The 13,835-nt window shown below is 67.9% G+C and overlaps 1 protein-coding gene across 1 annotated transcript; it reads right to left on the minus strand.

Annotated features, from left to right (window-relative positions):
- Positions 1–3,566: 3,566 nt before the first annotated feature.
- Positions 3,567–13,355, minus strand: CPT1B (carnitine palmitoyltransferase 1B). The gene is made up of 19 exons (XM_030456838.1): positions 13,256–13,355; positions 11,787–11,944; positions 11,565–11,704; positions 10,677–10,842; positions 10,340–10,441; positions 10,131–10,268; positions 9,606–9,683; positions 9,414–9,521; positions 8,868–8,952; positions 8,235–8,430; positions 7,509–7,694; positions 6,838–6,943; positions 6,336–6,452; positions 5,986–6,150; positions 5,562–5,696; positions 5,066–5,218; positions 4,828–4,941; positions 4,520–4,612; positions 3,567–3,789 (listed from the first exon to the last, which is right to left on the minus strand). Exons 2-19 carry the CDS (start codon positions 11,925–11,927, stop codon positions 3,709–3,711), a joined length of 2,304 nt encoding a protein of 767 aa, XP_030312698.1. The 5' UTR covers positions 11,928–11,944; positions 13,256–13,355; the 3' UTR covers positions 3,567–3,708.
- Positions 13,356–13,835: the final 480 nt, after the last annotated feature.

The raw sequence follows: 13,835 nt of genomic DNA on the forward strand, positions 1-13,835 counted from the left end.
GGACACTGGGGATGTGGGAACATTGGGGACATGGAGACACGGGGACACCGGGGACACTGGGGACGTGGGGATAGTGGGGACTTGGGTACAGGGGGACACTGGACACCGCTGGGACAGTCGAGACATGGAGACACTGGGGACATGGGGACACTCGGGATGTGCGGACAGGGATGGGGCGGGGCGAGTGGCGGGCATGGGGCTGCCCCACTGCAAGGGGGGCACCCACAGGGGGGCTGGATCCGGGGAGTGTCCAGCTGGGCTATGGCTCACACTAGGACCACAGGACACCACTGGGGGTCTCCAGGTGCTGGGGGGTCCCAGGGGTCCCGTTGGACTACCCTGTTCCGGTCCCCCTCCCGCGGTGGCTGGTGACCCTCGCCCTTCAATGCACCCCCCGCTTTAGTGACTCCCCCCTCGCCTTGGGGACTCCTGACCAGACCTCCCTTCCCCCCCCGGGCCAGAGACCCCCGGGTAGCCCCAGAGCGGGAGGAGATGGAGGAGAGGGAGTTGGAACCCCCGGGCAGCCCCATGGGGAGCGGGGGCGCACACAAACACGGGGGGGGAACACGGGCGGGGCTGCCGTCCCGAGGGGGTGGGGGGCAGCTCTGGGACCACTGACACAGCAGAGGGAGGCGCGGGGCCGCGGGTGCTTCGGGAGGGTTTTATTGGGGGGCTGAGAGTGCAAGGAGTCAGGGGGGTGGGTGTGGATTTGGGGGTGCAGCGGGTGATGGGGAGGTGGGGGGCTTGGGGGGTAAAGTGAGGTGGGGGAGGTGGGGATCCAGTGGGGCACGGGGGAGTTTGGGAATGGGTTTGGTGATGCAGGAGGGTGGGGGGATGGGGGTGCGGTGGGAGTTTTGGGGAGGGTCTCGGGGTGCAAGGCGGGCATTAGGGGTTTGGGGTGCAATGTGAGTTTTGGGAGTTTGGGGGTGCAGTGGGGGCGTTGGGAGGTCTGGGGATACAGTGCGGGTGTTGAGGGAGTGACGGGGGTGCAGAGAGGATGGGGGGGAGGGTTTGGGGGTGCAGAGGGGGGTGTTGCCCCCTATGCCCGCATCTTGCACACGAAGGGTTTCCTCTCCCCGCACGAATCCTCCTCCCAGGACACGAACGCTGCGGAGGGCACGGAGCGAGTGCTGGGAGGCTGGGACGGCCCACCCGGGGACCCTCCAAAACCCGTAAGATCCCTCCTCCCGACCCGGGACACCCCGCCCCGCCCCCGAGGATCCTCCCTCCCCCTGTGAGACACACACACCCCCGAGACCTCCCACCAGGGACCCATCCCCCCGCCCTGGGATACACGCGGGGGGACCCTTCAAGACCTCCCCACCAGCCTCCCCGCCCTGGAGATGTTCCCTCCGCCCCACCCTTGGGGTCCCACCCACCGCCTCCCTGGAGTGTGTCGTCCCCCCGCTCACCCCCCGTCTTCTCCAGGGCCACGCAGCGTCTGCCCGCGGGGGCGTCATCCCCCCCCCAGGACCAATAGCGCCAGGGGGACCCATCCGACCAGAGCCAGGCAGGGCCCTGGGGACAGAAGGTCAGGCAGCGACGTGCAGAGGGCAGGGGGGGAACAAGCAGGGGTCAGGCAAGGGGTGGAGGTAGGATTGGGCTAAATGGGGCACGGGTGCAGGCAGGGGACAGGCAGGGGACAGGGAACGGACAGGCAGGGGACAGGGAAGGAACAGGGAGGGGACAGGGAAGGGGACAGGGAAGGGACAGTCAAGGTGCAGGCAGGGGACTGGGAAGGGACAGGGAGGGGACAGGGAAGGGACAGGCAGGGTGCAGGCAGGGGGCAGGGAGAGGACGGGCAGGGAGAGGACAGGCAGGGGCAGGAAGGACCCACCCTGCGGTGCAGGCCGATCCAGACGCTCTCCCGCTCCCGCTCGCCCTCCTCCTCCTCCTCCCCCCGGTGCCGGGCAGCGAACGCCGCCAGCGCCCGGTGCTCCGCGGGGGTCTGCAGCGAGGCCAAGTGCCCCCCGCCCCGCAGCGCCCGGCACCGGGCCTGGGGGGACACGAGACGAAGAGGCAGCTCGGGAAGGGAGGGTGGTCCCCTCGGGTGCCTTCCCGTCGGGAATCGGGGGGTGGTCTCAGCAGCGCTGCCCCCACCCCTCCCATACCTACCTCCGCCTGCCGCCAGCTCAGCTCCTGCCCGAAGTAGCCGTAGCAGTGACCCCCCCACTGTAGCCACCCCCGGGGACACCCGGGATCCTGGGCCACTGCTGGGGGGCAGGGGGGTGAGGGCCTTCAACCCCCCCAAACACCCCCTACCCCCCACCCAGCAGTGGCAGTAGCAGCCACGAAGGCGGGGGGAGGGCGCTCAGGGCACCCCCAGCCCCGTTTTGGGAATGGAGGGGTTACTGCCCCCGAGAGTCACCTGGCAGGGGGGCGGTCAGGAACAGGCAGCCCAGCAGGCAGAGCCCCAGCAGCGCAGAGGGTCCCATCCTGGCCCTTACCTGGAAGTGAGGGGGAGGCGGGGGTCGTTTGGGGCAGGCACTACACCCCGGCACCCAACAACCCCCATCAACCCCCAACCATTGTTCCCCCCCTCAGTCTCCTCTTCCCCCCGGCCCCCATTGTACCCCCAGCCCCCTCGTCCCCTATTTTCTACCCCCGTTCCCCCAGCCCCATAGCCCCCCCAGCACCAGCAGCTCCGTTCCCGGGCTCGGCTGCAGAGGGACCGACGGCTCCGGCACCTTTATAGGGGCTGGGGGGGTGATCGGGCTGGGGAGGGGGTACACAGGGGTGGAGCCACCCACGAAGAGGGGTGGGGGGGCACTCCTCGCTGGCGGCCACATCAAAGGAACCCGCCCACCTCACGGCTCCGGGTGATGTGTGGGTCCCCCGGAGTGGGACTAGCCCCACAGCAGGGACTCCAGCCCCATGGTGGGAGCCCAGCCCTTCGGCAAGACCCCCAGAGCAGGCCCAGCCCCACAGCAGGACCCCCACCCCCGACTGCGCTGGGAGCAGCACCCCCCGGGATGGGGCTGGGGGGTTCGGGTGCTGCAGCCCCCCGGTAGGGCCGAGCAGGGGTCGGGCTCTGGGCTGGGAGGGGGGGGAGGCTCTGGCAGCTCCTGTGTCCCAGACCTACCGGGGGGACCCACCGACCCCCGGGGGGGCAGGAGGGGAGCTGTGCAGTGCGGGCAGAGGGGGCAGGGATGCACAGGAAGGGTGCGGGCAGGCGCAGGCAACTGGTACCGGGTCGGTCCGTCCCTGCCGTCGCGCCCCACTGCCCCGTCCCTGTCCCTGTCCCCGCCAGGCAGGCGGCGGGTGGCACGGGTCAGCGGAACGGGCCAGCGGAACGGGTCAGCCCTGCTGGGTCATCGGGCTCGGCTCAGTGGCCACCGCCCCATGGCCACCGCCCCACGGCGCCTTTCATCTGCTGCCCCGGGAGCACCCGATGGGGACATGGGGGGCCCTGGGGACATGAGGAGGGACCCCAGCCCGGCGTGGGGGTGCACATCCTGACACGGATGTCCCCAGCCTGATGTGGGGGTCTCCATTCTGACAGACCAACATGAGGGTCTCCAGCCCTATGTGGAGATCCTCAGCTCAGGGTGGGGGTCCCAGGCATATGCATTGGGGGTGGGGGTCACCACACAACCACAGTTTTATTGGACACACAGACAGAGCAGTGAGGCCCCCGCTGCTCCCACCCCACCCACCCCTCCCGAGCCCCAGCTCCATGCTTCCCCCCAGGCGGGGGTCTGTGCCCCCTCACTTTGTGGGGGGGTTGTCAAAGAGCTGGGAGATGTCCAGCATGGCCTGGCGGATGTGCCCCGCGAACCGCTTCGAGTCCTGGAGGGCAGAACCGGTGAGACCCCCCAGCCCCCAGAGCCCCTCAGACCCCCAGGGGCCTCCCAGAGTGAGCTCTGCCCCCCTCAAACCCAGAGTGGGACCCAGCCACTCCCTCAGCCCACCTGAGCCCTCCCTGAACAGGGCCCGACCTCCCCTTGAGCCCCCGGAGCAGGACCAGCCCCCCCTCCCCTTCCCCTGGGGTACCCTGACTCTCCCAGGACGCCCAGCAGGGACAGAGGGGGGGGTCCCCAGGGGAGGGGACAGGGTGAGGTGGAGTCAAGGGCTGCCCCAGGCCCATGGAGACCCCTCAGGAGACCCCCACTAGGGATGGCAACAGCCATCTGCCCCCCCCCATGGGTACCCCCCTGCTCCCAAACCAGAACCCCCCTGGCATCCCCCCCCTACACCTGGGAACCCCCCAACCCCTCAGCCTCCAACCAAAGACACCTCTGGCCCCCAGCACCCTCCTCCCCCGAGGATTTCCCATCCCCCTTCCCAAGGGACTCCACAGTCCCCCAGAACCTCCTTGCCCCCCCCCCCCCCCAAGGACCTCCCCAATCCCTCCCCTGGGAACCCCCCCAAATCCCTCCCCCAGAATCCTCCCAAGAGCCCCCACCAAGAGACCCCCCCCTCCACAATCCACTGGGGACCCCAAGCCCCCCACCTCCCGGGGGACCTTCTGCTACCCCCACCCCCCGGGACCTCCCAGACCCCTCAGGACCCCCCGCACCGTCTCAGGGCTGGAGAACTTGCTGGAGACATGGAAGCTGATGAGGTTCTCCCCCGCGATGATGTAGGAGACTCCATACCCATCATCGGCCACCTGGAGGGCAGTGGCCATGGGGACCCCCGCCCGCCCCCCAGGACATCCCCCTGGGCTGTGGGGCTGGGTTGTGGGGCTGGTGTGGGGGCACATGCCTGACCCTGACCCAGCCCGATGGAAGGGGGTCGTGATACAGACCCCACACCCCCCTGCCCCCCCTCCCCGGCAGCCCCGCACCCTCCAACCCCACCCCCTTGGGCCCCCCTGGTGCTCACAGGCCCGAAGCCACCGCCGGTGGCGACGTGGTCGGGGAATTTGTCCATGTCGAACATCTTGAGCTGCTGCTGGGGGGTCTGGGAGGTGGAGAGACGCCAGGGCTCTGACAGCACCTGCGGGGGGGTGGGACACTGCACCCCACTGCGCCCCACTGCACCCCACTCCTGCTGTGGGGGCAGGGGGGTGGAGAGATACCAGGGCTCTGATAGCACCCGGGGGACACACACTGCACCCCACCTCTGCCAGGAAGGGGGACTGGACCCCCAAGTAGCGGGACACCAGGTAGAGGCAGAAGAGGTGTCGGTCGATGCCAGCGCCGGTCATGGCCAGGCGGTACATCTGTTGGTGCTTCTCAGCTGCCACCTTGAACAGGCGCTGCCGCTCTGAGCGCTGGGGGAGGCACAGGGTAAGGGGGGGGGACACGGGTCTGGGACCCCCAAGCCACCCCCAGGGTGATCCGTGTGGGGAGAGACCTCCCCAGGGACGAGCAGATCCTGGGAGGGGGTCCTGACGGATGGGGACATCGACGGGGAGGGGGCATTAGTGGGGAGTGGGAACATCTGGGAGGGATGGTGACATCCGTGAGAGATGGGGACCTCATTCAGAGGTGGAACCTCCAGGAGGGGCAGGGGTCTCCCCTGGGGACAGGCCCACCCAAGAAGGGCAGGTGTGGCCCAGGGACATCTCATCCTGGCAGGGGGACAGCAGGGCATCCATGTTTCCCCTTGCTCACATCCTTCTGGGGGTCACTCATGCTGCGCACGAAGGCGGTGGCCTCAGAGGTGCAGGACCTCACAGTCTCTGTGCGCCCCTCTCGGAACAGCCGCGTCATGGAGGCCTCGTAGGTCAGGCAGAAACAGCCCTTGTCCTGTGGGGCAGGGGTGTCCTGGACCTGGCTACATCCTGGCCACATCCCCATCCCATCCCAATCCCATCCCAATCCCATCCCAATCCCAATCCCAATCCCAATCCTAATCCTAATCCTAATCCTAATCCTAATCCTAATCCTAATCCTAATCCCTAACCCATCCCATCCCCATGCCTATCCCTATCCCTATCCCTATCCCTATCCCTATCCCTATCCCTATCCCTATCCCATCCCATCCCATGCTGTGTCCCTGTCCCCGTCCCCGTCCCCGTCCCTGTCCCTGTCCCACCCTGAAGTGTGCCAGCTGCAGTCCCAGCTGGATGAAGGCATCCGGGCTGGTCCTGCAGCGTTTGATCCGCCCCTTCCCGAAGGTTCCGAACTGGAAGCAGCAGCAATCCACATCATCCGCCAGTGCCCGGGCCAGGCGCAGGGACCCCTCGATGGCAGCACGGCACTGGGGTGACATGGGGACATCAGGGACACAGGGGGATGTAGGGGAGGAGGGGAGAATGGGGACGTGAGGGGGTATGGGGACATGGGGACACAGGGAACATGAGGACACAGGGGCCATGGGGAGTCACGAGGCCAATCCCCAGACCTTCCTTGTTCCCATGGGGTGTCCCCAGGGGTGTCACCCACCTGCTGGGATAAGTCCCACTGCAGGCGCTGTGGGGGAACTAGGAGAGGGTTGGGGTCCCCCCGGCAGTTCCCCTCCTCTGTGTACCCCAGCTGGAACTTGTCTGTTGCCAGCATAAACTGGGGGGGACAGGGGGTGAGTGGGGGGCAACAGACCCCCAGTGTCACCCCCAGTCCCCCAACATCCCCTCCAACCCCCCCAGTGTCCCCTCAGCCCCTCCTACCCCCTCCCCTCCAACCCCCAGTGTCGCCCCAGAACCCAGTGTCACCTAAACCCCCCAGCAACCTCCCAAACCCTCAGTGTCCCCTCATGTTTCCCCACCTTGTCCCAGGCCTCCCCCAGGGCTATCACCTCTGTCCCCCACCCCTAGGTGTGTGGGGCCCACCCTTGGGGTCCCCAACTGGGGGTTCCCATTCCGAGGGTGCCCAATGGGGGTCCCCTCTCTGGGGTGCTCCATAGGGGTGTCCTACGTGTGTGCCCCCCTGGGGGTCCCCCCCCAGTTACCTCCCAGAGGTGCCCCACGATGGGGGCGTCTGCCCAGGAGTGCTCGGCGTTGGCCCCCAGCTTCCCGTTCTTGTAGACCACCAGGGTGAAGGATTTGTCGAACCAGCTGGGGGGCATGGGGGGGGGGGGCTCAGGTGGGGGCATCCAGGAGGGAATGAGGGCCCCACGGGGTCATAGGGATGTGCAAGTCTGGGAGGATCCAGGAGTGGGAGTTCTGGGGTTGGGGGATCCAGGGGCGGGGGTCTGGGTGTGGGGGTCACACATGGGTGGGTTCCCAGGGTGGGGGTCCCCGAGGTCCATAGATCCCCATGTTGGGGGGTTCCCACTGTTGAGGGCCCTGGGGGTAGGGTCTTGGGGTGAGTTCCCAGGGGTGGGAGCAGGGTTTGGGGGTCCTGAGGTTGAGTGGGTTTGGGGGTCCCAGGGGTGGGGGTCCCAGGAGTAGGTTCCCAGGGGTCCAATGGGTGAGGGTCCCTGGGAGAGGAGGTCCTGGAGGTCTGGGGGCCCCAGGGGTGGGGGTCCCAGGGTTGAGGGTCTTGGGGTGGTGTCCCAGTATTAGGGGTCCCAAATGGGGTCCCAGTGTCAGGGGTCCCAGTGTCAGGGGTCCCAGTGTTGGGGGTCCCAGATGAGGGTCCCCGTGTCAGGGGTCGCAGCGTTGGGGTCGGGGGTCCCACCGGTCGAAGCAGTGCCCGTGCAGCAGGGACTTGGCGTAGGCGTCCATGCAGCCGGGGGTCCCGGGATGGGCCCCGTGCTCCTCCTCGTCCAGCACCAGGAAGAAGGCCGCACGCTCGATGGCGTCCAGAGAGCTCTTGTTGGGCCCGCGGCTGAAGAACCGGGACCGGGCCTCGGCCCACGGCACCCTGTGGGGGGTCAGGGCTGGGGGACCCTTGAGACCACTAATCACAGCCCCCACCCACAGGCCCCACCGTGTCACCCTCCCATGCCCCCTCCTGTGTCCCCTCTCCCCGTGTGTCCCCTGCACATCCCCCCTATCTCATTTCCCATGTCCCCTTGTTTGCCCCCCTTATCTTGCCCGTGTCTCCCGTGTGTCACCTCCCATGTCCCCCCTCATGTCACCTCTCCCCATGTCCCTCCCCATGTCTCCTGTTTTCCTTCATGTCCCTCTTCATATCCACCCCCATGTTCCCCCGATGCCCCCTCCTCTATCACCCCTTGTGTCACCTCTCCCTGTGTGTCCTCCAGGTTCTTTCTGTGTCCCCCCTCCATGTTCCCCTTCAAGTCCCTCCCATGACCCCCCCCGTCTCCCCCGCATCTCCCCATGTCTCCCCCCATGCCCCCCCCATGTCCCTCCTCACATCACCCCTATATCGCCCGTGTCCCCCCTGCATCCCTCCACATCTCCCCATGTCCCCCTGCATCCCCCCGTGTCCCCATGCCACCTCTCCCCAGCAGTGAGTGCTGCCAGGTGCTCCTCTCCGGGCTGGGGTGGGGAGGGGTCGTCGAGGATGCGCTGGAACTGGAGCTGGAGGTCGGGGGGCCGCAGGAGCTGCCCCCCCCAGTACATCCACACCTTGTAGTACCGACCCCGGTGGTAGACGGCCAAGTGCTTGCTGTCTGGGAGGTGCAGCAGCGAGTCTGGGGGCACGGAGGGGTCAGGGGGACACCATGGGGGGGGGGACAGATATGAGGGCGGTCAGGGCACATGTGAGGGGTCAGGGACAGCCACCCGGGGGGGGCAGACACAGAGTGGGGGGGCAGGGACACCTCCCTGGGGGACACACACGAGGGGAGGGGGAATCAGGGATCCTCATGGGGGGCATCATCGGGGAAGATCAGGGACACCCCTAGTGGGGAGCACGGAGAGGTTCAGGGACACCTCATGGGGGGGTCAGCATGGGGGGGTGTGAAGGACATGGGGGACACACACACAGAGGGGGCCAGGGAGAGATCCCTGGGGAGTGACATGAGAGGGGGGTGTGTCAGGGACATCCCTTTGGGGGGGCGGAGGAGCACCAGGGGGGGTCAGCGAGCGCCCCCCATGGGGAAGCCCCTCGGGGTCAGCCCCCGCGTACCGCTCTCTATGCCGGGGATGCGGGTGGTGTTGAACATCCGCTCCGACTGGTAGGAGCACATGGGGACAATGCCCAGGGCCATCACCTGGGGACACCCGAGCACCAACATCACCCCTGAGACAACAACCCGACCCTGAGACCCCAAACTGCTCCTGTGCCCCCCAGCCCCTGACCCCCCCACCCCCCTACCCTCCCCAACAACGCCAGACCCCTTATCCCCCCAGGACCCCACTCACAGGGGGCCCCCAGCCCCATTCCCTGTGGCCATCCTCTCCCAGACCCCCTCCCCACTCACAGAGGTTCTCCCCTCTCCCCATTCCCAATGGTCTCCCTCTCCCCATTCCTGGGGGGGGTCTCCCCCCTCCTAACTCCTGGGGGGTCTCCTCTTTCCCCCTCTGGGGGGTGTCCCTGCTCCCCACTCTAGGGGGTGTCCCCCTGCCCCCTATCCACTCCTAGGGGGAACTCCCCCCAGCCCCTTCCCCACTCCCATAGGGCATCCCCTCCCAGTGCCCTCCCCACTCCCGGGGGTCTCCGCTGCCCACTGACGGGGGGGATCTCCCCACGGTCCAGCTTGCGGCGGTACAGCAGCATGGAGTGCACGGCGTTGGCTGCCCGGGCAGCCTGGATGTGGGTGGGGGTCACGTAGAGGAAATCCTGGGGAGAAGGGGGGGTGAGGAGCCAGGAGGGGGATCTGGGGGGGGACTGGGTCACCCCAGGGGTCACTTCCACCCCCATTACCATGATGTAGTAGTTGCTGTTGACCATGATGGGGCTGCGTCCCCGCAGGTAAATGTACTGCTCCCACCAGTCACTGACCTGGGGACAGGGATGGGGACAGGAGGGACAGGGACAGTTACAGGGACAAGGGTGGGCAACAGAAGAGGAACAGGGACAGGGACAACATAGATGGGGTTGGGGATAGGGGACACAGGGACAGGGATGGGGACAGGGGACACAGGGACAGGGATGGGGACAGGGACAGGGGTGGAAATGGAGACAGGGAGGACACGGATGGGGTGGGACAGGGGGAACAGGGACAGGAATGGAGAGAAGGGGCAGGGATGGGAATGGGAACATGGACAGGAATAGGGACAAGGATGGGGATGGTGACAGGGTTCAGACCCTCCTGCCCTAATCCCCCAGTTGGGACCCCCAGGAGGCCCCACGTCCCCCTCCCCAGGGTCACGGGGGGGACAGCAGGGCCACAGGCTCGGGTGGGGGTCACCCAGAGATGGAGGTGGGGGGATACGGGGACACACTCACGTAGTTGGTGGTCCACCAGGACTTGAGGATCAGGTACTTCTGGAGGCGCGGAGCCGTCTTCTCCTGGAAGTCCTTGGCCAAGGCCTCCATCCTCTTGTACTGCTCATCCTCCAGCAGCGGCCGCACTGACTCCAGGTACTGCGGGGAGAGCAGCATCACCCTCTGACCCCCTGACCCTGCCACCTCCCCCCACACTCCCTGTCCCTTACCCGGGTGATGGTGGCCTTGACGGGGGGCACGGGCAGCTTGGGCAGGGAGCTCTGGAAGCTGTAGAGCAGCGGCTGACGGGCAACCAGGACCCGCATCAGTGCCTGGGGACAGGGGGGGACACAAGGAGGGACACGGGGAGGAACAGGGATGAGGGTGGCATTGTCAGGACACTCAGCCCAGCACCCACACCAAGTTCTGGCACAGACAATGGAGCCCAGAACCACTGGGGCAGGGAGCCCAGCACTGGATCCCAGCCCCATGCCATGACCAGATTCTAACACCCCCGGGTTGTCCCAGTTCTGGAGGCGGTTCTGGAGCATCCATCCCCCTGCTCACCACCCAGAGCCGGGTGCTGCGGCTGGTCTTGCCGTGGGGCTCAAACATCCACCCGTGGTAGGAGAGCATCAGCTTGAGGGCCTGGCGGAAGAGCAGCACGGCCGAGAGCCAAACCCCGGTGGAGAACAGAACCGTGCTCAGCACTGACCCACCCTGCGCCCCCAGCCTGCGGGAGAGACGGGGGCTTGGGAGGAACCCTGAGGGGCAAACATGGGGTGGCACCCCCCGGAATGTCCCAGTGAAGGGACACGGGGTGTGGGATATGGGGTGGGACCCCCAGGATGTCCCCATGTGTGGCCATGGCGGATATGGGGTGGGGGACGTGAGGTGGGACCCCCCAGGGTGTCCTCATGTGGGGCCATGGGGATGAGGGAGATGGAAGAAGACCCCACCCAGGATGCCATGAGGTGGAATGCATGGGATGGGACCCCGTGGGGGATGTCCTCATACAGGGCTATGGCCATAGGGGTGGAGAGCATGGGTGGAACAGCCCCTGGGATACCAGAACCCCCATGGCCATGCTGGTGGGGCTGGGGACATGTTGGGGGGGTACAGGGCAGGTAGGCTCATACTCATGGGGTGGGGGGATGTGGGGGTGACCCCCCGGGTGAGGTAGCTGGGGTCAGGGGGCTGTACACATGGATTGGAGGTCCCTGCTCTGGGTCAAGGGGCCATGCCCTGGGTTGAGGTCTGTGCCCATGGGTCAGGGGACTGTGCCATTGGCTGGGGGTCCCTGCCATCGGTTGGGGGACTGTTTCATAGGTTGGGGGGCTGTGCTTATGTGTTGGGGGGCTGTGCTCTGGGGTCCATGACCATGGGCTGGGGGAGGTCCACACCACGGGCTGGGGGGCCACGGGCTGGGGGTCCCCCGGCTCCAGCGCCCCTCACCTCTGGGGCAGGCAGTGCTGGATGCGGGCGATGATGCCCAGGGAGGGGTCGACCTGGCAGTAGCAGGAGCCGGCGGTGGCCACCACCACCACCATCCAGCTGGAGGGGGAGGCCGGGTACACCCCGGTCAGGAAACTGTTCTGTGAGTGCAGGGGGGGTCAGGGTTGGGGGGTGCAGGGGGCTCGGAGCCTCCACCCGCCCCTGCCCCCGTCCCCATCCCACCTTGGCTCGGACCAAACGCTTCTTCCATGAGGAGACCCCCGCCAGGTAGAGCTGCCGCACGGCCTCGCGGCTCAGGTGGAAGTCGAGGCCCTCGGGGGTGACGGTGAACTGGAAGGCGACGGCCTGGTGGGCTTCCGCCATGGTGGGGCTGGGGGGTCCTGCGGGGGCAAGGGGGGCAGTGCGGGGAACCCCAACCTGGCAGCAGAGCCCGGGGGGACCCCTAACCCCAGGCATGCTGCACAAGGCAGAGGGGGGACCCCCAGCCCAGCAACGGAGGGAAGGCCCCCACCCCTGGGACATGCGGCCCAAGGTAGAGGGGAGAACTTCACCCCAGCAATGGAGGAGGGGACCCACAGCAGAGGGGAGACCCCTCCCCCCCCTTGGGACATGCAGCCCACAATAGAGGTGGGACCCCCGGACACGGCAACAGAGAGGGGACCCTCACCCCCAGCAGATGCTGCCAGTGGGGGTGGTGGGCCCCCCGGTCCTGGTAACAGAATACAGGACCCCACCCCTCAAACCCCCCCCTACAGTAGGGGGTCACAGGGGGGACACCCCCCCCGGGACACAGAGGGGGGACCCCACCCCTGGGACATGTTGCTGACAATGGAGGGGGGATCCACCGAAAGAGGGGGACCCCAGTCCCGGGATGTGCTGCCCATGGGGGAGGGGGGACCCCAGTCAGGGGGGACCCCATCCCCAGTGCTGCAGCTCAGGGGGGGGGGAAATCCAAGGGTGGGGGCATAGAGGGTCCCCAGAATGGGGGGTCGGGGGGACCCCACCATGGGGTTGCCTGGGCTGGTGCTGGAATTGGTGACGGCAGTGCCGGGGGGGTGGTGACAGGGTGGCAGTGTTGGGGTGGCAGTGGTGGCAGTGACAGTGTCGGGGTGGCAGCGCGAGGCCAGCCGTGCCCCGGTGGTGGCAGTGACAGTCACACGGTGCTGGCCCGGTGCCCACTGAGGGAAGGGTCAGAGCCACCCCGGCACTGGGGACAGGGACACCGGGAGAGGGGACAGGAACACGGACACATGGGGACAGGGACACGAACACTCGAAGACAGGGAGAAGGGGACACCGAGCCAGCCCCTCGTAGCTCCTGTCCCCGCTGTCCCCACGCTGGGATTGTCACCGGGGGCCGGGGGGGTGGGGTGGCACGGCCGGGGGTCCTGAGAGGCCCCGGAGCGGGGGGGCTGGGAGCAAACTGCAACCACTGCACGGGGGACATTCCGGGGGGGGGGAGCACTGGGAAGCGGTGTCACCACAGCCCCCGGGGCACCCCTCAGTTCGAGCCCCCGTGGATACGCCCTCCCCCCTGTGCCCCCCACCCCAAGGTGACCGGGCCGGGGGCACACGGGCCCCCCGCAGCCCCCCGGAGGTCCCGGCCCCTCCCCGCGGTAGTGCCGGGGGTTATGGGGTGTCCTCCCCCCGGTGCTGCCCCCCCCCCCCCAAGGCTCCCCCCCGGTCCGGTACCTGCTGGGGCTGGCGGCGGTTCCTGCTCCCGCTGAGGTCCGGTAAGGGGATACCGGGCCGGGGGGCGGGACTGCCAGGGGCCCGGAATGGGCAGGGAGCCCCCACCCCCTCAAACCCACCCCACACCCCCCACGGGACCGCTCCTCCCCCGGGAGGGGGGGCCCGCACCCCGGGAACTGCTCCTGCCCAGCACCCCCCCTGCCCTGCCCTCCTCCCCAGATCCCCCCCTCAGCCCTGGGTGGGGGTCGGGGCTCGGTACCCCCCCTCCCGTGCCCTTTCACCCACATAGTGGCTATTTATAGCCACGGGACAGGCCTAAGGGGGGGCCAGGAAGAGGGTCCCGCAGGGGAGGGGCGGGGGGGACAGTGGGAACCACGGCCCCAGGGGGGATGGGTCCATTCCTGGGGTGTGGGACCCCCCGGGAGGGGGGAAGGAGAGAGGATGGGGAGTGATCTCTGGGGGGGATTGAGGGCTGAGGAGGGGGGGGGGGGCGTTGAGGGGTTCATGGGGAGGGTTGTGGGGGGACTGAGGAGCTCTGGAGGTGGTGCACAGGAGGGGGCTCTGGGGGGTGCGACGGAGG

Source organism: Calypte anna, chromosome 10, assembly GCF_003957555.1.
Source record: "Calypte anna isolate BGI_N300 chromosome 10, bCalAnn1_v1.p, whole genome shotgun sequence".
Classification (NCBI taxonomy): Eukaryota; Metazoa; Chordata; class Aves; order Apodiformes; family Trochilidae; genus Calypte; species Calypte anna.

Bases quoted from the DNA above. Each gene is read 5' to 3' on its own strand.
- CPT1B (XM_030456838.1), bottom strand. From the start codon at position 11,927: ATGGCGGAAGCCCACCAGGCCGTCGCCTTCCAGTTCACCGTCACCCCC. The intron at 10,843-11,564 runs GTGAGGGGCGCT...TCTCTCCCGCAG, and splicing joins CAGCACTGCCTGCCCCAGAG to GCTGGGGGCGCAGGGTGGGT. The intron at 8,953-9,413 runs GTCAGTGGGCAG...GGGTGTCCCCAG, and splicing joins ACCGTGGGGAGATCCCCCCC to GTGATGGCCCTGGGCATTGT.